This window comes from Argopecten irradians, chromosome 3 (assembly GCF_041381155.1).
Source record: "Argopecten irradians isolate NY chromosome 3, Ai_NY, whole genome shotgun sequence".
Taxonomy (NCBI): Eukaryota; Metazoa; Mollusca; class Bivalvia; order Pectinida; family Pectinidae; genus Argopecten; species Argopecten irradians.
In genome coordinates, this window is record NC_091136.1 from 60,773,079 (window position 1) to 60,798,602 (window position 25,524).

Genomic DNA, 25,524 nt, shown 5'->3' on the forward strand with positions numbered 1-25,524 from the left:
ATATAATGACCGATTTCCGAGTATAGGTAGGTATATGTTCAATATATCATATACTTTATTGTGTTAAGTCTGCTCGACATACATTTCAGTATTGGAACATGAATGTGATTTTGGGGTTACGATAATAATGTAAAACTAGGTGAGTAATGAGGCCTAGACAATGCTTGCTAGTTAATTAACTAACAACACCCTTGCAGTGATTTGTAATTAATGACAGCACATGACATGTGATCTATAGACACTAGAACTAGCAACAGTCCCCAATATCAGCAAGACATCTCTCCCCTATCGTATACTATAACAATACAATTATAATAGGGGAGTTGAATCGTTCGATATGGTTGTAGATTTTGTACTATAGGCCGTCAATTATCATTTGATTTGCATATTGCCACCGTAGAGCAGACAATAGTAGTTCTTCGTGGCTTAGCGGAATAAACTAGTTATATAGGGGGTATACATTTAAACCGCTGCAGGACAACCTACCAATCGGTTGAACCAAAGTTAATATGTAACAAATAACTGTAATGTTTTTTCAGTAAAATGATCTTGATCAGTTTTTATTCCATCTGATCTACAGTGCGTGGGAATAACATCAGGATGGACAATTTCCACTTCAGCATGGCTTACAGCGTGAGTATCTAAAGATGCAAGATTCGACCTTTGATTAATAGTATCAACATTTTAAAAGAAAATCAGAGATTTCGATATCGTAAACATAAGATAGGTTTGTGTTATATTTCCAGTTCTTATATAAAAATATATAATATGTGACTGAGTGCTGATAACTTGCACGCCTTTCGTCATAAAGTTTCTCTTCCTCCAAGATACGTTGTGCATCATATTCTGTCTTTTATCATGTGATGTTTATTTTGGTAATTTAATTATTTTAGTTCGTGTTTTATTAACATGGTATGATCTTAAGATGCTAAGGTCATTGGATTTTGGTTCAAAAAGATTCACCCCAACGCAATTTGCAATATGTCACAAAGCTTTATGAATAAAAGGAATCTGTCTGACCTGTATTGGACCAATGTTCGAATGTTTTATTATCTTCCTAACTTTGAATTTATTTCGGGATAAAACTTGTGTATAACTGAATTGACAACGCTTTAGATGTTAGACGATGAGGAACTCCCTAGGTTATATTGGTGTATCCCATTATATTGGTGTACCCCGTTATATTGGTGTATCCCGTTATATTGGTGTATCCCATTATATTGGTGTACCCCGTTATATTGGTGTATCCCGTTATATTGGTGTACCCCGTTATATTGGTGTATCCCATTATATTAGTGTACCCCGTTATATTGGTGTACCCCGTTATATTGGTGTACCCCGTTATATTATTGGTGTATCCCGTTATATTGGTGTACCCCGTTATATTGGTGTACCCCGTTATATTAGTGTACCCCGTTATATTAGTGTACCCCGTTATATTGGTGTACCCCGTTATATTGGTGTATCTCATTCACTTGAGATGAGGATGTTCCAGTCGAACTGATATTTGTATGGTTTCTTACGAATTTGAAGAAACTTTATAAGATATGGGTTTATGGGACTTGCAAAACATTCGTTTTGGCTGAGTCATAAATGTATGTGGCTGCCTGGCAAGTGGCCATTTAGAATGAATAAGTATATGACTGCTTTCACGATTCCCAACTTCTATAAGTATTTTCTGGCATAACATTTGATATTTCGTTGAAGCATTTCAGAATCATGCAATCAATTAATTCTTTCCCTTACCTAAAGTTACGAATTTTAGGCAAACATGGCTTGGATGGATTTTTCGTTGGATGGATTTTTCGTCACATGGTTCTGATAACGGTACAGTACGTGAAAAAATACTACGCCTATTGAAAGTTATCACGTTAACGAATCATAACTCATCCTCAGCATCGATGCTTCCCATTCTTGTCACGCACAATGAGGATTTTGTTGGTGATGGTTTATGATGTGTTGAGATAGATCTAGGTGAAAAGAAAGCAATATTTTTGTTATACTGCAGTCCACAAATACAACTATCGACACACTACAATTGTACTTCTACTGTAGATTCAGTATCAAGTACCGGTAATAAAAGGTTTCCGTTTGAAACAACATTGAGTGGATGTTTGTGGCACTGTTATCTTGCGTTTTTATTGCGGATATCATGTGGTTTAATATAGACCAATGCACGTCCGATTATACTTATGGACTTAACGTTCAGTGTTGGGTTACATCTCGAATTTATGTGAAACCAACCAAGCAGTTACGATAGACTACACTATCGTAAAGACTTAAATGGCATACATACCTGCATACTATCGCCCTATAGGGATCGTCAAATAGAATCTATCCAGTTTGAAAATGGGTATAATGATACCTAGATCGATGAACAGGAATAAAAAGTGGGCATTGACCCCTTAAAATAAATGTTTAAACACGTCTATAGGATAAATAGATATACACTTTACATATGATCAGTTATGGAAGGATACATAGTATTATTGGTATTATTAAGTCGTCGTATTATAGAATACTAAATACGTTTATTCCTATAGATAATATCTACCACCAACTGCACAGACTATCAATGTAGTCATGAGATTAAATGTCACTGGCAAATGTGTGTTATAAATAGACCAAACCAGAGTACAAGATTTACTAACGTAATCCTAATCCTAATCTATAGAGAACATAAAATAATCCGCTAGATTTCAGTTGTGTGCTTAATGCAGTGGACGTTTATAGCTATAAGATAGTTTTCCATCTTCATGTTTTGTAGTTTGTCGGCCAGACCCGACGAGAGGGCAGTGCCACCAGCATGTAAGTATATCAGTTTAGAGTTGATTGTAACGTTAACGCATCAACAGTATGCTAATTATGAAAGTTGATTTGAGCCCAACTTATACGCGCTTTAGAAAACATGATAATGCTAATCATATCCACCATTGCATATAACAAGGTTATCACATGAAATGTTCAAACAGTTATAGGCAGTACTACAAAGCACACGTTTTTTTATCACAACATTTATGGTATTATATACAACTAGTACGAAGACTTACTATGTTTTACAAAAGCGACCTTCAAATACCTTAATACAATTAGATAAAGCCTTTAAGAATGGAATCAGTAACATATATGATATTTGTGTGTGCGTTAGAGCAACGTACTAATTATAACTACCAAAATGTAATTATTAATATTTTCAATTACAGAACCGATTTTGTCTGAGATCAATATTTAACAGTTGAAACTAATCGCAATTAAAATCGAAATTTAGAAAGTAACAAGGGTTTGGTTGTGGGCATAATTGTTGTTGCATAAAAAAGAGTTCATTCGCGATTGCATAACTCGTTAGTGTTTTTACCCTTATTCAATATTTAGCCTAACAAGGGTAACACCACTTCACCATCACATGGTCAGAAACACGCACATGTTTCAGTCTGACTATGGAATTAGGAAGGATTATACGATGATCCCATTACACTACTGACCCCCAGTCCCACAAGAATCGGTGTTCAGCTGTCTAATGCTTGTAACGTCTTACCACGGCCGACACAATAAACTTTCATATCTATGTCTTCAGATTTAAAATTAATCATTATTTCGTGACTAAAAACTGTCGACAATATCAATTAATAATTTTTCTTGAATTAACACCTCAATAAAATGATTTCAGATAAAATGATAAAAGAGAAATGAAAGTACGAAATAACAATACTATGCGTCCTGGAAAATAGACTGTATATCTTTTGAAACGGAATTAAGAATTCGCATATTGTAACTCATGACAAGAGGTTGCATTTGATAGTGTGACATACAATGCATACTGTGACATGATACTAATAATTGCTATGTTGTTTTATATACAGAAACACCAGGGCTAGCCTTGAGCGTGCGCATACAATGAGTGTGATTCGTGATTTTAAGCGGTCGTCAAAAGCACCACCTTTGCCTCGAGGAAAGGACTTTCACGTGTTCTTCTGCTTCCATCTTGGACTTCCAGACAGAGACTGGGTTAAATTTGTGGCTAGAGAACTGGAATACCTGGGCTATAAATGCTGTGTGTTCGAACGAGATTTTGAGTCGGGGAGCTCAATATCTGCCAACGTGAAGAATGCACTGAACAAGTCAGTGCGAACAATAGTTGTGCTGTCAAACTCTTACATCAACAAGGAATGGCATCAAATGGAACTTGAGTACGTAGCACATGGGACAGAAGATATCAGTTTTGTGCCCATTCTCATAGAACCATGCGGTATTCCACCTTTTTTGAAGTATTTTCAGTACATCAATGCCACAGGCGCAAAAGAAACGTGGTGGCGCCACCTTGTGGACACTCTGCGAGGTTCGGCGCCAGCTCTGCCACCGAGAAAAAGATACCATGTCCTCATTGCGCATAACATGGCGGATACCGCATGGGTGTCAAAAATAGTAAAGACCCTGGAATCTCCAAGTGTTGGACTGATATGTTGTTATCCGGGTAGGGACTTTAAACCTGGATCACCAGTGATCGAGAACGTCGACCATGCTATCAAACGATCAGTTAAAATCGTTTTGGTATTATCACAAAGTTTTCTAGGGTTAGAATGGAAAAAGTATTACGACGGAAGGATGAGAGGCAAGCGACCAATCCCATTACTGTTGAACAATTGTGAACTTCCACCATCCCTTGAGGATATTGTCTGCATCGACACCCAGTCCGAGAAGGATATCTGGTGGCCAGTCTTTCTTGGTGCTCTCACTGAGGAAGGTAATATCATTTTAACTCACCATTGCTTGCGTCATACTATCTTAGTTATCGGTAATCCGAGTGAATCAATTAATCGTCGCGATTCTTCTCTGATATCTTTCCTCCAGAATGTGAACAAAAAGCAGTGAGAAATATTTGCATACTATATCACCAGGGGGCTTGGGCCCCAGTATCACATTAACTGTTAAAAGGAATTAATTTTCAAATTGATTGGCGTGCGTAGTTCCCCTTACCTATATGACCGGACTGACTATGGTTCGAAGGCTTTTTGTACGTGCAAATGTATGTATAATTTAATAATGCCGCAATGTCGAATTTATACCATGCCAGCTAAAAGGATAATATTTTACTTTGTTTTCAGATCCTGTGAATGATGACGCTGTGTCAAGTAGCAGCAAGTCCGTTGCTTCCCGACAAACAGGTGAGATTGCGTGATTTAAATCTTAGATCAGTAAAGTCATCAGGTATGTCAATGTAAGGCATGGCGTCAGTAGACACAATATGATTATTGATTAAGTCATCATGTATGCCTATGTACACCTTCGGTACTCCAGGGGTCACTTTCACTGTCGTTATATCCATTCTATGACTATCTCATAAAAAAATTGAAGGCAGTTCAGGAGGAAAAACTAACCAATCATATGCCTGCAGAGATTTTCTTTGATGTACAACGGAAGAATCGAATAAACGGTACAATGTGGTTGTGTGTGTTGCTTTTAAGTTGGGCACAACTCTGCTTGTAATCTTCAAATGCAATCTATGCAGGCCTGTGATTGGTCAGTTTTTCTACCAAGGCTGCCTTCAGTTTTACTATGAGATAGTCCAAGGGTGGATATAATAACACTAAAAGTAACCCCTAGAGTACCGATGATGGACCGTGTAAGGCATGACGTCAACAGATACTATAGGGATACTGTCTCAAATCCGTACTCTCAGAAATTGTCTATATATTGCAGAGTCTTATTTAACGTACTATCAATCAGACAAACAGGACTATGCTACAGAAGGAAATATAAAATAGCGTGTATCAATACTTCAGTACTCTATCACATGGTATTACATACATATTGATATATATTTTTATTGCAGATAAAAGATGAATATTGAGACATCCATAAGTATGAACGATCTGCTCAAAGGGGTGCATTCTGAACGTCTGACTCAATAGCGACCTGCCTTTTAAATTATCTATAATAAAGTTTTTGTATATACATTCAAATAATTAGTTTATTAAATTGCGACATACGTTATGTGATATGATCATATATTCAAAGTTTGAAGAAATTTTGAATTCCTATAAGACACTTTTGTTTTGTTTTTAAATGTAAGCCTTGTATCTACTTCAATATACTATCTTCAAGTGGTGTTCATTTCATACCGACTAATCATACAAGCTTTCGACATATTTTTTTTTTATTTTTGCTAATTTCGACGAGGCTTTATAAGTTTTGTATAAATTTTACATTAACTCGAGATACTTTTGATCACATAACTAAATTATTGCATTAAGTTTAAACATATCTTAATTAAACTGAGAAAGTGATGAGACAGCAGTGCATTTTGTTCTATCATTTGTATTTCTTGGAGTAATGTCATTAGCACGCTCAAGAAATTTGCAGAAATATTACACGAGCAAATACTAGCAATCTACTGGTGAAAATCGCACTGTCGCTTATTAACCCCCAAGTCTGCGATATCATAATTCATCGATTATGTGATTGGTTCCGCCAGGTGTTGGAGCGGAAATTGATAGTTTGTTTTAAATGAATAAACACTTGTATATATGTATTTCCTAAAATATCACTTTATATATATCACGTGGCAACTTATAGGACAGATCGGCAGACAGTTATTCTTCCTATCTGGAGTGTATTCATAAATGATCCAATAGTCATTCCACCATGAAGAATACCTTTATATCGTGGTAGTATATAAATCTAGGCTTCGCTCGCTGTCATTCCAGCATGGGATTTCTCATTGACGACCGAACAAATGAATTTAAGGAGTAAATAAACGACAGTGCGTTTGGACCTTAGACCCCAGGATGAAGCTTATTTGTATGTAACAATTGAACACTCCAGGAAACTGGTCTGTGTATGGTTCTCATTTCACATTGCAGAGACCAACCAACTAAACCATTGTTCATAGACACAGCGTAAAACTTTGTTCAAGTTTTGTAATTTAATTAAAACAGCTGAATATTACTTATCTATTGTGTGTTATCATTAAAGTAAAGGTTCTCATATTACACTAGATAGAGAAAAAGTTTGTGTCCTTCAGCTCAAACCCCAACCAGGATAGCCATTTTGAAACAAAGTACATTTTGCACTAAAAATCATGAAAATCTAGAATGTTTCTACCCATTCATTATCACAATTGATATTTTGAACCTAACTTTCTATCTGATTGTTATCTAGAAATAATTAGCTGTCAGAAAACATTTTTACTTTTAAAATGCATTATTAACCAGCCAATCAGTGGCCGGGTCAAAATTCTATCCTGGGCTCAATCTTGTATACACCGGCGCCATTTCGAAGGTCACACAAGAGTGTCATATTTGTTCTATTGTCTAAATTATTTACGATTTTTTCGAAATGTTGTTTTATCTATCAATGTTTATTTGCTGCTTTTAATCATAACAGTACAGTAAAAACATGCCAGATGTAGTTCATGTCACATGAAAAACAGACAACATCATAAACACTTTGGCTAGGGAAATACAGGTAAACAATAGGGAAGTTTTATTTTTACCATTAAAACAAAATGAAAATAGTTTGTCTTCCTCCTTCTTAAGTTAGGCGTGTGATATAGCTAGCTTCGTTGTCGCCACTCTGATCGTGATAGACCAAATATTGGTATAGAATCCTGTGTGAGGAAAAGGACGTTTGTTCTGCTGTACTCTTGGTTAAACAGCTCTTGTTCTGCTGTACTCTTGGTTAAACAGCTCTTGTTCTGCTGTACTCTTGGTTAAACAGCTATTGTTTAATATATTTGTAGTGTCAATTAAAGTTATGTCTATGTTTGTTAATGCAAGATTACATCTCATAACATATTTTTAATTCCATAACCTAACCATTTTTCGCACTTCAAAAACTGAGTAAATAGTTTTAAAATGACAAAATTGTTTGCATTATACTTAAATAATGTACATTATAATTTTTCAAGGAGTACATGGCAATTAAAGCATTATGAAAATGTGTTCGTTATTATTTGGCAGATTTCATACCAATGCAATAACATCCACGTGAAAGCAAACTCGACTCGGGGACTATACCTATAGGAGAACAGTTCCATCTGGAAAGTGTCATAATAGAATGTTAGTTAATTCAGTTCGCTTTGTTGAATAAATTAATCACCGCGGCACTTTGCGTTTTTAAGCGTTATTAGTGGGAGGAGATGTTGCCTCTATCAGTCCACCTGAAATGATTTGTGAGTGGTATAGTAGTTTCATTTCCTCATTGTATTTTAACCAAACTACATTTATACTTTATTGTAAGGGTTGTCAGGCCAAGGTGAAACATCTTCCTTCACTGTATCATCAATTTTACGAAGCTATGCAGAACTAAATACAGCTAATCAAGATATCTTGGACAAGTTCCAGATTCCGTATTATAGATTTCTGTTGTGTTGATTTTCGAAAATGGAGCTGGTTCATTTTTACATCAAACTGCAACTTTCAAGTACATGTACATTTTGCTTTATTTATAAGTGTTTATCGCCAAAGTGTTAATGTGTACTTATTAGAAATGAAATTATTTTTAACAAACTCGAGTGACAGTGTTACCTCTGTTGTCCTTTCTAATCAATTTGATAAATAGTTGTATCTGAAAAGCTTGCATGGGCCGGTAGACTCCAATAATATTAAGTATAAACATATATATGCCAGAAATGTGGTCGGGCAAGTCACACACTAGTGCAATTTTTCTTAATGTCTTCTGATTTCATTGTCGCCACACAGATTCATTACAGATTGTGTCAGATTTTAATGGCGGATTTCTTCATTGAAGCAGAGGACGGTTACTTACAAGGAACAGCTGGTATGCCTCTCCTCTACACGTTTAGGAATTTCAACACAACACGTATTTCATATCTATATGGAATTCTGTATTCACTTTACTGGAATATAGAAAAAAATAATTGATGATACATTACCTTATCTAAGTTTTATCACACACAAAAAGAAAAGATCACAGAAAAAATCCTGGAATAGTGACATTTATTGTAGAATATAACTGTTGGGTTCGTCAGGAATAGCTATTTATTTGGAGTTAATACTGATGTACATATATAAATATGCAATACTTATTATATAGTTCATATGTTAAAATGTGCAGTCATATACATATAATGTTAAGTGGTATTTTACACGACTATTAAACTTGATTATAGATTATTTCATATAAATATAAGTACACATATATGATGTTTCATAATCGAACGAGAATATCGTTCCGTTTGGTATAGATTTATAATACATTTGTATGAGTTCAGTTTATGTCCACCAGAAGGAAGTATAACATACCATCTATATGTAGCAAACACTAGTGTAAAACAAATATTTAACGCATTAACAACTAAATCTCATCGTTCAGTAAATCACTTCAAAGCGTTCCTCGTTGAGATATCCTCACATTCTATTACAAATGATGCGAGGAATGACACAGATCGGATTAGTGTATGAAGGTTCCATCCCACTTCTATATATGATGTCTATACGGTACCTTGAATCGTGGTATTAGTCACAGTTCGGCGACTATTACCATAGTCTGACACTGTACATTACACACAGACAGACGAAATATATTTTAAAAAGCATCTTAAATTAAACACTAAACAGTTACATCACATGCATGTGAAAGGAAGGATATTAAAGTTAGAACTGTAAAGCCAAACTGTACAGTAATCATACACAGTTTTTTATCAGAAAATCGGTGCGCGAACTTCTTCCTTGTGTGTATTTATGCTACTGCAGTCGTCATCATCGTTTGGAACTAGATTGGTTTTGGCGCAAATAAAATTCTTTTGTCGTTTTGTGTCCTGTTCGTAATCCGTATTATTAGCCTCGGTGTCGCTGGGGTCTGAATCGTCGACTTGTAGTTTGTTAATCGGGGGCAAAACAATGACGTTCTTCAATACTGTCGGATCGATTGCACTCTTCATGCTCTTCCTTCTCAACAAAGCATTGGGGGGAACAGACATATTCGGGTCGATTATAAGCGTGTTTTGTCCGGAGTATTCACTCGAATCGATCAAATCGGCGATCTCTCTGCTTAGTCTTTCCTTCCGTTCTTTCTCGTTGCTTAATTGTTTTCTTATTCTTCTTAAACTCTCGCGTCGCTCTTCCCTCAGACCTGAGCGACTTTCATCTCTTTGGCTGCCCTTACGCTCATTCCGAGGACTGTACCGGTCATCCCGTAGACTACCTCTCCTGTCATCTCGCAGACTCCCTCGCCTGTCATCCCGTATACTCCCTCGTCTATCGTCGCCGTGGCTTTCTCGTCTGTCGTTCCTCGGACTACTTCGCCTCTCGTCACGTAAACTTAACTGCCTGTTGTCGCGATAGATGTTGCGTCTGTCCTCCCAGTAGCTACCTTTCCGATCTAAATTGTCCCTGCGGTTGTCTTCTCTGTAGCTGGACTGACGGTGGCCGCTCCTTCTGTCATCTCTGTTCTGGCGATCACTCGCGTGGATAAGGAAGTCATCGTCGGTATCGTGATCGCTGATATCGTCGTCACTTTGATAGTGGTCCGAAACATCATTTGGAAGCGATAGTCGAGTGATACTGACATATTTAGACTTGGCTCTCTTTGACATAATATCATCTAGTGTGTAGCCACCGAGTTTTAACCACTCTTGGACGGAATACCCGTGTACCTTGTCCCTGACTACCAGTGAACCGTGACCTTGTCGTGCAAGAATTCTCGCACATGAGATGTTTCCATGTTTGGCGGCTGTTAGTAGAGCGGTGAAGCCATTCTTGTTCTGGTGATCTATGTCAAGTCCAAGACGTCGAAAGTTGCGGGTCAACAAATCCGTGGCGACGTCGTTTCCAACTATGGAGCTGTATATTAGGGGCGTGTTTCCTGTAACACCAAACAAGAGGTAAGCATTAGTCGTGGGATACCTTTCTACCGGAGGTAGGCATAAATCGTGGGATACCTTCTACCAGAGGTAGGCATTAGTCGTGGGATACCTTTCTACCAGAGGTAGGCATTAGTCGTGGGATACCTTTCTACCAGAAGTAAGTATAAGTCGTGGGATACCTTTCTACAAGAGGTAAGCATTAGTCGAAGGATACCTTTCTACCAGAGGTAAGCATTAGTCGTGGGATACCTTTCTACCAGAGGTAAGCATTAGTCGTGGGATACCTTTCTACCAGAGGTAAGCATTAGTCGTGGGATACCTTTCTTCCAAAGGTAAGTTATAGTCGTGGAATACCTTTTTCCAGAGGTAAGTTATAATCGTGGGATACCTTTCTACCAGAAGTAAGCTGAGTCGTGGGATACCTTTCTTCCAGAGGTAAGCATTAGTCGTGGGATACCTTTCTTCAAGAGGTAAGCATTAGTCATGGAATACCTTTCTACAAGAGGTAAGCATTAGTCGTAGGATACCTTTCTACAAGAGGTAAGCATTAGTCGTAGGATACCTTTCTACAAGAGGTAAGCATTAGTCGTAGGATACCTTTCTACAAGAGGTAAGCATTAGTCGTGGGAAACCTTTCTTCAAGAGGTAAGCATTAGTCGAGGAATACCTTTCTTCAAGAGGTAAGTATTAATCGTGGAATACCTTTCTACAAGAGGTAAGCATTAGTCGAGGAATACCTTTCTACAAGAGGTAAGCATTAGTCGTGGAATACCTTTCTTCCAGAGCTAAGCATTAGTCGTGGAATACCTTTCTACAAGAGGTAAGTTATAGTCGTGGAATACCTTTTTCCAGAGGTAAGTTATAATCGTGGGATACCTTTCTTCCAGAAGTAAGCTGAGTCGTGGGATACCCTTCTTCCAGATGTAAGCATTAGTCGTGGGATACCTTTCTACCAGAGGTAGGCATTAGTCGTGGGGATACCTTTCTACCAGAGGTAAGCATTAGTCGTGGGATACCTTTCTTCCAGAGGTAAGCATTAGTCGTGGAATACCTTTCTTCAAGAGGTAAGCATTAGTCGTGGAATACCTTTCTACAAGAGGTAAGCATTAGTCGTGGAATACCTTTCTACAAGAGGTAAGCATTAGTCGAGGAATACCTTTCTACAAGAGGTAAGCATTAGTCGTGGAATACCTTTCTACAAGAGGTAAGCATTAGTCGTGGAATACCTTTCTACAAGAGGTAAGCATTAGTCGTGGGATACCTTTCTACAAGAGGTAAGCATTAGTCGAGGAATACCTTTCTACAAGAGGTAAGCATTAGTCGTGGAATACCTTTATACCAGAGGTAAGCATTAGTCGTGGGATACCTTCTACAAGAGGTAAGCATTAGTCGTGGGATACCTTTCTACAAGAGGTAAGCATTAGTCGTGGGATACCTTTCTACAAGAGGTAAGCATTAGTCGTGGGATACCTTTCTACCAGAGGTAAGCATTAGTCGAGGAATACCTTTCTACCAGAGGTAGTCATTAGTCGTAGGATACCTTTCTACAAGAGGTAAGTATTAGTCGTGTGATACCTTTTACCGGAGGTAAGCCTTAGTCGTGGGATATCTTTCTATAAGAGGTAAGCATTAGTCGTCGTGGAATACCTTTCTATCGGAGGTAAGTTATAGACTTTCTTCCAGAAGTAAGTTGAGTCGAGGAATACCTTTCTATAAGAGGTAAGCATTAGTCGTGGAATACCTTTCTATCGGAGATAAGTTATAGACGTGGGATACCTTTCTTCCAGAAGTAAGCTGAGTCGTGGGATACCTTTCTACAAGAGGTAAGCATTAATCGCGGAATACCTTTCTTCCAGAAGTAAGCTGAGTCGTGGGATACCTTTCTACAAGAGGTAAGCATTAATCGCGGAATACCTTTCTTCCAGAGGTAAGCATTAGTCGAGGAATACCTTTCTACCAAAGCTTCGACAAGTGTCGATTGCCTTTCGAAAGTTTCAAGAATAAAAACTCAAATTAGATTTAGCAGAAGTTATTTAAGCGAGATTGTTAAGGCTTTGTTTTCTTCATATCTTTTTAATTTATGATGAGAAAGCCAATAAAATAGTGATAAGAGAGCATTCAAGATATTTAATACCTTTGGCGTTACCATCTTTAAATGACCCTGGCTTTTCATAGCACATTAAGCCTGACAAACCAAGACTTTTACGTTAATTGACCCACTATATATCAAATGACAACGTAGTTGAACACGCGATCTCTAATAGGAGACTTTGTAAACAAACAAAAAAAGAGTGTGTAACAATTTAGTCTCGCGCCTTTAAATGAAATCTACCTTTCCTGGAATAGTTACTTTTACCAGTAACAAATGATGTATTGATTTCAGGAAAATGTTCTTGCATTACAATTTTCAATATCTCTACAAATTTCTCCTATAAATAAATGGTTCTATGTTTAAAACAACTCTTATAGCACAGAAATTACTTATTGATTGGATTGGATCTTATTGATGTCACGCTAAGGCGTAAACTAATTACTGGCATTAGACATCTGCAGCAGGATTCTGCAGTGATATGCCAATGTCATTGTTCGTCATTTAATTAATCACTGGGTAAGGGAAACACTTTTTTATATATATTTTGGCATGTTTTCAAAACAGATTAAATATCCAATTAATAATTGGAACGTATATGGATGTATTTTTGTGAGACGATGTATGAGTGTACTTATTTCAGTGCATGTCAGGCTGAACTGGGAATTTTCCTGAAAGTGGGCCCAGATTATAATTGTTTTTATGGGTTTGGACAATAATTTTAATGAAAACGTAGACTTTTGAGAAGTATACTATCTTAAAGTTTTGGTGCAAGTTGTGAATACAGTTAGCCATGGCAACTGACTTTTGTTTATGCCTTGGTATTGGATTATAAGAGGGTTTTTTTCGTTTTATATCGACATTCATTCTAAAAGAAATAATTCCGGAGGTTGAGAATTTCAATATGCCCAATAGGCCAAAGTGTTCTTTGGTTTTGGTGCAAGTAATAAAATTATGTTTTCTTCTTCAACTGACATTGATTTCTACGATAATATATCATAATATATGTTTTCAAGAGTTTTAGCTCTTATGTCATTTAAAACTCTCAGAAGCGAGCTTTGCTGTTCAAAACTAGTTCTGGTTTCATAGATGTAGTCGTTGAACTGGTAGGCTATTTTTTCGCCTGATGTTTTTGTAATGGTTCACTCCTATCCCTATAATTTATGGATGTCAATGAATAGCATACCTTTGTTGTCGTCTAGATCCGGGTCGATATCATTTTGTCTGATCAACATATCGACGATATCGTTACATTTGGTTTCACAGGCATAGCTCATCGCCGTGCGTCCGCTATCATCCTGTTGGTTTACATCCGCGCCTTTCTCTAATAGCAGCATGGCCATATCACTCCTCCGAATCTGTTCCTACAATATACCATAAATCATTACGTATTAATCATTTATAACATCTGATTAGATTTAATGAATGTTAATTAATAAAAACCTATGGGGAATTATAAAACAATCATTTTAAAATAGCATCATATGGTAGACCCTGGCGGCAAATGTCTTCTGCGAATAATGATTAAGACTGGTCTGTTTCCAGGTGAAGAAAGTCATCAGAAGGAGAGTTGAAACATGTACCGGTATAATCGGGGGAAAAACACACAAATCTACGGGAAAGTTATGGTAGATGGGAAAGAACATTAAAAATAAAAAGGTCAAATGAAATATTTTCGGATTTGAGCTCAATACTATTGCACGTGAACGCAGTAATAATTTCGTATAAATTATTGTATTCATATGCGATAGTATGACGTTCGTACTTAGTAGTACTACGTTGGCATGCAACAATATTGTCCTGGCGATATATGAAATCGTTAAGAAATTAACATTGCGTTCACATTCAACAAAGGTGTTACGTTCGCACACAATAGCTTTGTGTTCACACCCAATATTGTTGCGTTCGCACGCTATACTTATAACGTTCGAACACAAAGTATTGCGTGAACGCAATATCTTTAGGTGTGAGCACAATATCTTTTGCGTGAGAACGAAATATCTGTGCGTTTGGACGCAATAGATAATGCGTGTGAACGCAATAGCTTCACGTGTGAACAGAATACTTTTGCGTGTGAACGCGATACGTCTAAGCATTGATCGTCTTTCAGTTTGCATTCATAGCCAATACGAATGCCAACTGGAGAGAGGCAAATTCATGAAGCGCGCCAGCGCTGCGTGTTGAATTTGCCTCTGTCCATTTGGCATTCACATTGGCTATGAATGCCAGCTGAGAGACTTTTTTTTATGTTTGGATAACAGACGTTGAATGCTTATTAGCGCGCTTCTGTACATACATAGATATCATAGTTACATTCCATGACAATTCCATGATGAAATCCCAAGGGATTTTAAATCTATAATGAATAAAGAAATCATTATCGTCAAAGACGGAACAGCCATTTGAACAGCCATCTTCCGTGACCGCTGGCGCGACCATTGTGACATCACAATGATAAAGACGTCATAATAAGCGGATGGCAGTTCATATACTGATGAATGCCAACTGCGCTTGGTAAGGTTACATAGTAGAGCTGCAATGAAAATGTAAATATTTATGTATAAAATTTATGGAATGATTTGAAATTAATGCTGTTTACTGGTGTGTAAACTGCATTTATTGGGACAGATATATTAAATGACGCGCGTTAGCGCGTCATGTTGAAATATTTGTTCAACAAATGCAGTTTACACACCAGTTTACAACAAAAAATACAAATCATTCTTTATGTTTACATTTCAACCGACTATTTCTTTTAAATTTAATGTTGCGATAAAATAAAACTTTTTTCAATGTTATACGATTGATCTAACAGCCGGTCAATTGAATTTGACGGGAAATGTTGTCAAGTTCAGAAAGTACACAAAATTAAAGTTCCACAATAACACTATCTTTTTCATTCCATTGATGCAATATTTCTCAAATATTTTATTTGATAAAACATAATTTAAGATATTCATTACATTCAAATTGTTTAATTCTTGAATTAAATTAAGCATGGTACAAAAACAATATAAGCCAAATCTGATGCGCATTAACACTACTTGCGGAAGTCGGTGTTCCGGTGTATGTATTCTTGCGCGACAACCGACTGGGTTTACACACGTGTAAACGAAAAATAGTTAGATTGTTTTCTTGTTCTGGTGTTTATTCGTGGAGTCCTTAAGAGCGACCCCGTTGACTTGTGAAATCTTAGTTTATATAGAGATACATGGACATTCAACATCAATCAGTTTTATAATAAATGTCAGAGTACATATCCTTCTTAAGTAATCTGACCACTTCTTGTCACGAATACGTACTTAAGTAATAGTGTATCGGAATCTGTTGACTTGGTCATCATAGCTACAAGGCATATACATATAACCGTCTATAACCGTCTGGTTACTGCGACCTGATGTCTAAGGCTATATGTGTACCTATAGTAGACTAAGTGTATTCATTGAATTATACATAAAGTTAATTTTCTAAATATTTAACATTTCCATATAATGGCACATTCGTCTCCATGTTATAAATTATAACAATTTAGCTATAAACGAAAAATAGTTAGATTGTTTTCTTGTTCTAAAACTGTAATATTAAATCTGAATAAATACTCATTTCGTGCTGTTGAAGCAATGGATTTCGAGATAATTCAGTTTATTGTCATTATTATTATTATTATTACTCTCTTTATTTCCTCCAAAAATGTGAAGATTCCATAAACAGAATAGGTTAAATAAAAAAATCAAATCAAACATGCATGCTAAATTCATGCAAACAGTGGATGAATATGTTACGTGTTTACAAAAAGAGTGAAATAAGCAATACACTTCACTGGGATATCATATATCCTTTAAAGTGAATAGTCGGGCAAAGAAAACCAGTCTAAATGCGTTCATTGGTCTTCCAAAAGTTCTCACATATTAATACGACGGCCAAGTTCTGCTTAGTTTCCCAGTTCTGACCATTAAAGTAAAGAAAAGTTGAAAGCGTTGAAAGCGAGGCTGTGTGGAAATGTAACCACGGACATAGTGAGCCGGGAGGACGTTTTAGAATTCCCATACTTTAAATTAATTTCTTCGTACGCAGACAGATTTTGACGAGAGATTTTATTTTTCCATTTCATAAGAAACTATACTGGATACATTCACACCATTTTTACCGACTTTAGCCATCCTTGCCCGACTGTTCACTTTAACAGTAAGCATGTCACTATCTATTGATGATATAATTTTGACATTTTTTCAACAGCTAATAATGTGAAAATTCTGATTTTGTCTATATCTATATCATTTAAATCATACTCAACCGGACCGTCAATTAAAATATTCAATAGATCTTTTTTCCGGGGGACAGTGTAAATATACAAATTTAACATAATATCAATATAATTTACACATGCTATGGAACATCATATATATGTCATGAATATTACTGTTATACTGTAGCTACAATTTAACAAAATATGTAGGAGAATATCGGTGTAAAACCATATGGATCTGAGAATTAGTTACAGATTATATAATCGTGGACCCACCAGAGTGCCCTAAGACCATTTTTAGACGTTTAAAGTTGTATGGTCTATCACTTTCGCTCTTTTTGTCATAGTGAAAACTGTTTAAGTGTTATACACATTTTCCCCCGTCCGTCCGAGGTTTAAACTTTCTACTTTTACCACTTTTTATAAAGTTGCAGCACTGGAAGTATTTTTAATTATAGAAGTAAAAAATCTTTTTAACGTGTACACGTCAAAAATAAACTCGAAAGATGCCGAATCATTCCGAACTCTTCCGAACATCGTCGCGACAATCTCGAAGTAACACGAGAGTTGTGAAACCAAATGTCAACAATTTTTTTCATAAACAAAACATGCGGTCAACCTCAGCAGACTGGATCTACAAAGAAAATAATGCTTGCACATTACAATATTTGATACACACAATATTGAATTACGGCAATGTGTGAATTAGATGTTTCAAATACTCGCTCTGTGGACATATACCAGCACGATTTGCTCATATTAGCCAGAAGGAAAACGTAAACAAACACATGTGCGCTTACGCTAGTTACCTGGATCACCACGTGCAGGACGTGTAGACATAAGTCACGTGGTACGATTCGGAATGCCGACAAAAGCCGAAGGTACTGAACATGGCGGTGATTGAAGGCGCTGTATTCAAAACCAGGAATATATGATCCCTAGATTTCGGCGCTCTTATAGGCCGACATATTCTTTTGGGGAGCTTAATCAATAAGTTACATGTGCATGTTCAAATATCAAATGTTTAAGCAATGTATCGTTACAGTGAAAATTACCAGAAATACAACTTTAAGAGGTCTGTATTAAAAAAAACGATAAAAATCATACTCTACATGGTACTATACTCGTGTATAGTACATGGTACTATACTCGTGTATAGTACCATGTGGAGTATGATTTTTATCGTTTTTTTAATCTAGACCTCTTTAACGTCTAAAAATGATATTAGAGTGCGGACGTGGATATTTCATTGAAATATGCCTTAATGCATGTGATTATTTAAGCATTGACGTCACTATTTTTTAATTTTATCGGGGTATGAAAAAAAATTGTTTGCAAACTGTGTGAATCCGCGTAGCGGATTCTCACAAAAGTTTGCAAACAATTTTTTTTTCATACCCCGATAAAATTAAAAAATAGTGACATCAATACTTATTATTAATTTTATACTCTATTTGATAAAATGAAGTATGTTTAAATGTAACATTATAGTGGTTTTTCAAGGGATTCTTTTTCCTAATCAATACGAAACGTCAATGTCTCTATTGTGACGTCACGATAACGCCGGGGTTTCGCGCCATTCTCGGATTTTTTTTCATAGTGGTATGCAAAAAAATATTGGCCAATCAGAAAGCCAGATTTGGTATGAAAACAAAGAAAAATTAATTATAAGTTCTTATAATCAATTATTATTTGTTTTCATACTAAATCTGACTTTCTGATTGGCTGATACATTTTCTTCATATACTATGAAGAAAATATCTGAGAATGGCGCGAAAACCCGACGTTATCATGACGTCACAATAGAGACGTCGATGTTGCGTGTTGATCTAGAAAAAAATAATCCATTTAAGGATTAACTTGAATAAATTTTTTATGTTATGGAGATATAACACAAAAATTTGAGTGTACTCTAACAATCGGCGACGCCATTTTTTCCTTTATGGGCTGATAAAGTAAATTTTTAAGCCAATGAAAATGCTCGTAAAAAGCAAAATTGAATTATTAGAAAATCAATGGAATCGTACGTTTAAACATATTTTATATCATCAAGTAGTCTCAAAAATTAATTATAAGTATTGATGTCACTATTTTTTAACTTCATCGTGTTATGAAATAAATTTTGTTTGCAAATTTTTGAGAGTATTCACAGTTTGCAAACAAAATTTCTCTCATACCCCGATGAAGTTAAAAAATTGTGACATCAATGCTGTAATGAATAATTTTAAATCTATCGAACTGGCTACCGCTCTGCTTGTGTTGTGCAAAGTTGATTGAAGCAACGGATTTCGAGATAAGTAGGCTATATAAGTTTATGGTCATTATATTAGCATATAGTATACAAATAAATGCTTACCTTGATTTGACAGCACAGAGCGAGTGGACTCTTGCCCTTTAGGTCTGTCGAGTTCGCCAATTCACTTGGGGATGCATCCAGGATGAATTTAGCCAGGCGGTGTTTGCCCCTCCGTATAGCATCGAACAGGAGTTTGGCGTCCGTATGGACGTCCATGTCGTCCGCATAAAGTTCACGTAAAATGGGCAGCCAGGAGTTTTGGTATTTGTATTGTGGCTCGTAAGGGTGGTCGAATGGTTGTGATCGGTACCTGTATCGGGCGGACGAAAAGGGATCCATCTTGGCTGCAAGCGCAAATAAATAGTCGAACATGAATTGGCAAGTAGTCACAAGTATTTTCATCGTATGCCAGGTCAGCTTTCCCTATATATATAAACTTGATACGTTTTACGTTGTAGAGATATTGCAGATCCATCCCACTAATCCATTACGCTTGCCTGAGTTTTGCCCAAAAGACAATATCTTAAGTGATATATAGTTGTAAAATCAATAGGTATGAATGGTAATTACCAATTAGCGGGATCAACGTTGATTAAAAAATATAACTTGTCACGAAATGGGCTCATGGTTGGTAAAAGTCAAACAACTTAACAATTGTTTAGATTTATGATAATATTGTAACAATATATTATCAACAATAAAGGATTATTATATGTCTGTGTATATTTATAACAAAAACAAAGAGTATAGGCGGTACCACGGGGAAATCGCTTGTACGCGGGGAAGAATCTCTATATACTGTGTATACGTATAAAATAATTTGAAATCTACAAAAAAGTATCGAAAATTGTGCCCGAGTGATTTTCTGAGGCACTGCTCCACTAGGAGGCACCATTTCGTACCCGGCCGAACGTATATTCGGTCTAACAATTTAAGTTTTAGTGTTACGAGGGGGGGTGGGTCTCTTGCAATTACATGATTCTGGTTTAATTATGATTAGCTGTAATACATTGTAGTTTTATTATATATTTAGTAAAAGTAAAATTCTATGCATTCAAATTATTGACGTTTTATATATAATTAAATAAGTGTATCAATCCAAGAGGCCATTAAACATTTAACGCACAAATTATCTTTACACTTTGAAAGAAAAAATGTCTGGAAATGCCCTCCTGCACATTGTTCGTACTTCATTGTAGAAAATTTGCCGCTGCGCGGTGCATTTCCTAAATCGTTCAAGCACGTAACAAACCTTTATTAATAAAAATTCAATACACATCAGCTACACTGAATTTAAATTTTGTATCCTAGTATATCTTATACATACATTTTCATATAAACTGAGAACGAACTAAGAAGTAACATATAACTATTTTCATAGTTTCAAAATGTTTCTTTTCAAACTCATTTGTGTCCATTTAATATATGTTTTGCTTCTGCAGTTGTCCCACTTCATTCTTAATCCATATAATCATATAATTCGTTAGCAATTATTTTACTAATAGCTGAGGATATTCATCCAAATCCAAGTCCTGATTCTGATAGCAGTTTATCTGTTAGTGCTCTGAGTATCCTTAATTTTAATATCCACAGTCTGCGAAACAAAGTGAATTATTTGAATTCATTGGTAGACGATATTAATATTTTATGTGTTACGCAAACACATCTCTGTTCCAAACTCTGATATCCGAATAGATGGTTTCTCTGAACCTTTTCGAAAGGATAGAAATATGTTTGGTGGCGGTGTCGCTATGTATATCTCAGAATTCCTTTTCGCCAAACGGAGACTTGACCTTGAATCTGATAACACTGAATTAATATGGTTACAGATCAAATGCAAAAATAGTCTCTATCTAATTTGCAACTAATACAGACCCCATAGTAATAATAGTACTGACCTGTGGCAGCATCTGCGATATTCGATTGATACTGCATTCGAAGGAACAACTTCATATGTAATTATCACAGGTGATTTAAATGTTGATTTTTCTGAAAATGTCAGAGGTGATTTAGGTTATATTCTGACAAATTATAATTTATTAAATGTAGTTACCGAGAATACCAGGTAGTCTGCTACTTCTTCCACACTTCTTGACCCTGTTATAGTTAGGTATTTGGTTGATGTCATTTTTTTCTGATGTTGTAAATATTGAGCGAGCAATTAGTGACCATGATGCAGCATTTGTAATAATTAAAATTCCAGTAAAAATTGACTACTTTTTAAAAAGAAAGGTGTGGCAGTACGAGCATTGTTAATGTTGAAGAACTAAAGACCACGTTAAGCAGTATCCCGTGGTTTGATATTTTGAACAATATGCCAAATGTTTATCAAATGTGTAGTTTTTTTACTGAAACATTTCTTAATGCTATAAGTAAATGTATTCCTTGTAAAGAAATTCTGGTCAAAGATACAGACAAACCGTGGTTGAATAGCCTCCTCAGACTGTATGAGAAAGAGAGATAGACTTAAAAATATTTTTTAACCATAGGACAGATCGAAATAGGAGTAATTATAAGCATATGAGAAATAAAGTGAATAACATGATAAAAAGGGCAAAAGAAATATTATATTTACATACTTAAAGGACAGAAGAACACAGAGATATCCCCGTTATTGGACTGTACCACTAACGAAATGATATATGATAACGACAGTAAATGTGAACTTTTAAATAATTATTTTAGCTCTGTTTCCAACTTACCGGCAAATGAATTAGATAAAGATTTACCATTATTTGATAGTCGTACTGGCTCTGTTTTATCCGAAATAAATATTGCTCCCAGTGAAATCTTAGACATCTTAGATATATTAAATGTTAAAAAAGCGTCAGGCCCTGACGGTATAAGTCATAAAATGTTGAAGTTGGCCTCAAATGAAGTTTGTGTGCCTCTGTCTATTATATTTAATTATTCCCTTTCGTCTGGTGTATATCCTGACGCATGGAAAATTGCTCATGTTATGCCTATTTTTAAATCTTATGACCCCAGTATTGTGTCTAATTACAGACCAATATCTCTTCTAAGCTGTATAAGTAAATTATTTGAGCGTGAAGTATATAAATACATCTATAATTTCATGATTGATAACGGCTTAATCTATAAAAACCAGGCAGGATTTTTACCCATGCATTCTACCTCACATCAGCTTATTGAAATCTACCACTCAATAATTACCTCCTTAGAAAAGTACGAACATTCCATTTTAATATTTTGTGATTTTTCGAAGGGTTTCGACAGGGCATGGCATAAGGGTCTCATACATAAGCTGAACAATTACGGTATATCAGGTCAACTTCTTCGATGGATAAGTGACTACTTGTGTAACAGAGAACAAGCGGTTTTTGTAAAAAAAATCATTATCTTCATTCAAAACAATACTTGCTGGTGTTCCTTTATGTTTTGTACTCGGACCCTTGTTTTTCCTGATATACATAAATGATATCTCTTGTAATCTTGCTTCTCTAACTAGGCTCTTTGCAGACGATACCTCACTCTCTTACTCCTCCTCGAACTTACTTCTAATCGAGAATGATGCACAATCGGACTAAGGAAACTAGAAATTTAATATTACTTATCTACTCGTCAATTTCGTTCACGCGATCATCGAAACAAGTTTTCACAATTAAGTTATCCGTATTCCTGAGCTTTAACCAATATATAGCAAAATACATAGCAACTCTACGTAAACTTAAACTTATTCTTAAAAGGAATAACTTGGAAAAATTGTATCTCACTTATATACGACCTTTGCTTGAGTATGCGTGTGAAGTATGGGACAACTGCGGAGTAAATAATTCTTAAAAACTAGAAAATATTCAGTTAGAAGCAGCAAGGATTGTTACAGGGCTTCCAGTTTTTACTAAAACTGAGTATTTATACCGTGAAACCGGTTGGCTGCCACTTTCTGAAGAGACGAGAAGCTCGTAAACTTTCGATGTTATATTCAATAGTCCATGGTATGGCACCAAGTTTCCTCATAGATATATTGCCTGATGATGTTGGTAATTTAACCCCTTATAACTTACGAAATGCATATCAATTAAGAGAACACTACTATTGTTTACAATTATCTCTAAGTTCATTTTTCCCTTCTACTATACATCTTTGGAATGTTTTAGACCATAACATTAGAAATTCTCCTTCCATAAATTCTTTTAAACCCAATATAATGAAATCCCTGAAAACAAATACAAACTTTAATTTTCCTTTTGCAACATATGGACCAAGAAAACTTAATATCCTCCATTGTCGTCTAAGAAACCAACCAAGTTCCCTAAATTATTACCATTTTAGAGCAAATCTTACCGATTCTGCATATTGTCAGTGTGGACATCCCTGTGAGGACAGCTATCACTTCTTTAGTGTTTGCCCTCTGTATGCTAATCATCGAGCAATTCTCAACACTGAGTTATCATGGTACGAAGGCGCCATTAACGTTGATATTCTATGCAAAGGTGATCTTAACATTTCAATCATCAATAACATGAAAATTGCAAAAAGCTGTACAGCAATTCCTGGTAAGAACGGGTAGATTCGATTGATCGACTCTTTCTCACTCTCTCTCTCTCTCTCTCTCTCTCTCTTTCTCACACTTTTTCTCTCCCCGCTCTCTCTCTTTCGCTCTCTTACTTATTTCCTATATCATTACAAGTTGTCAAGATTTTTTTTTCATTTTTCATCGCTTGTTTTATATATTATAATGGTATCATACGAATACTAGGAGTACAAATCAATTTCTTAACCCAATGAATGGGGTTAATCCGGATCTTTCTCCCTCTCTCTTACTAGTTTAATGTTTTTGGTGTTTTATGTGAATTCTACTATTTTGTTCCATGTCATCACGTGACTATTCATTTATGTATGTTTATATTTTCTATATTTCAGGAGAAGTCACATATAAGTTGGAAAAACTTAATGACTTATCCTTTTGTCATTTTATGTCAATAAAATATGTTTAAATGTAAACAAAAATAAATGAACTATTTTATACGTGTATCAACTAATTATTATTACTAATACTTTCTTCCCCGTCGACTGTTTTACCGTTAAGATATTCGCATTCAAAAAAAATTGTTTTGTGAATATTGAAGTTTATCAAAGTTCATCGACTATCATGACTATATAAACTAAGTTTTTTTTTTTTTTTATAATTCTTTTATTTTTAAATCATATTGGTATTACAATTAATCATCTATATTTAATATATTTTAATTCAATATGGTTTTTATTATGCGATCACCTTCTCACATATATACCCTTACATACACACACAGATCTCACATATATACCCTTACATACACACACAGATACACATACATACACATACATACATACACACACACACCTACATATATATATACATACATACACACACACACCTACATATATACACACATGTATACATACATACATAAACACACAATCAATCACACCCTAACATACAAAGATTATATATACCCAAACATACATGTACAAGGTAATTACATAATTTACATTTTAATATACAGTTCTACATACATGTATAAGAGGCATCACTCCATAGACACACACACATACACACACAAACACCCTCACACATAAAACTTTTAGAGTAAATATTTGTGATTCCATGCATAAACATACTCATACACACAGCCTAGCACACTCACAGTTATAATAATTCTCTTGACAAAACAATGAAAATAAATTTTTAATTCTAGAACATTTAGAAAAAGAAGAAGAAAAAAGAAAAAAAGAAAATAAAAGGATGTATTTGTTTGAGATGTGGCTAGTAACATCGCAGTTGTTTCGGATATAAAATTATAAAGGAACTGTCAGATAGCTTTGACAATCATATGTCAAGGTGGATAAGATTTATCCACTTACTCCAGGTATTGGCAAATTTTGTTTTTAAACTGTCATTCTGTCCATTTGATATATATTTTAGAATGTTGTAAACTAAGTGTTTTGACCAGTAATTCATCACCATCATTATCAGTATTCGGTACCGACACTATGCAATTTAACTATTTAGACCTAAAATGTAAGTGCATATTTATTTAAGTTAGTGATTATGTTTAGACATTAGC

General features: G+C 35.5%; 2 protein-coding genes across 2 annotated transcripts; one reads left to right on the top strand and one right to left on the bottom strand.

Annotated features, from left to right (window-relative positions):
* The first annotated feature begins 301 nt into the window (after nt 1–301).
* LOC138319271 (uncharacterized) lies at nt 302–6,945 on the top strand. The gene is made up of 5 exons (XM_069262310.1): nt 302–633; nt 2,768–2,808; nt 3,861–4,741; nt 5,103–5,162; nt 5,831–6,945. The coding sequence occupies exons 1-5, from the start codon at nt 601–603 to the stop codon at nt 5,839–5,841; spliced, it is 1,026 nt and encodes a 341-aa protein (XP_069118411.1). The 5' UTR covers nt 302–600; the 3' UTR covers nt 5,842–6,945.
* Nucleotides 6,946–8,985: 2,040 nt separating this feature from the next.
* On the bottom strand, nt 8,986–19,795 carry LOC138320109 (uncharacterized). Its single transcript, XM_069263177.1, has 3 exons — nt 19,517–19,795; nt 14,101–14,278; nt 8,986–10,824 (listed from the first exon to the last, which is right to left on the bottom strand). Exons 1-3 carry the CDS (start codon nt 19,793–19,795, stop codon nt 9,662–9,664), a joined length of 1,620 nt encoding a protein of 539 aa, XP_069119278.1. The 3' UTR covers nt 8,986–9,661.
* Between the last annotated feature and the right edge of the window lie 5,729 nt (nt 19,796–25,524).

Coding starts and splice junctions, on each gene's coding strand:
- LOC138319271 (XM_069262310.1), top strand. CDS start 601: ATGGACAATTTCCACTTCAGCATGGCTTACAGC. Junction 634..2,767: donor ACTTCAGCATGGCTTACAGC/GTGAGTATCTAA, acceptor CATGTTTTGTAG/TTTGTCGGCCAGACCCGACG. Junction 4,742..5,102: donor TGGTGCTCTCACTGAGGAAG/GTAATATCATTT, acceptor CTTTGTTTTCAG/ATCCTGTGAATGATGACGCT.
- LOC138320109 (XM_069263177.1), bottom strand. CDS start 19,795: ATGGATCCCTTTTCGTCCGCCCGATACAGGTACCGATCACAACCATTC. Junction 14,279..19,516: donor CTCTGTGCTGTCAAATCAAG/GTAAGCATTTAT, acceptor GGTATATTGTAG/GAACAGATTCGGAGGAGTGA. Junction 10,825..14,100: donor GGATCTAGACGACAACAAAG/GTATGCTATTCA, acceptor TTGGTGTTACAG/GAAACACGCCCCTAATATAC.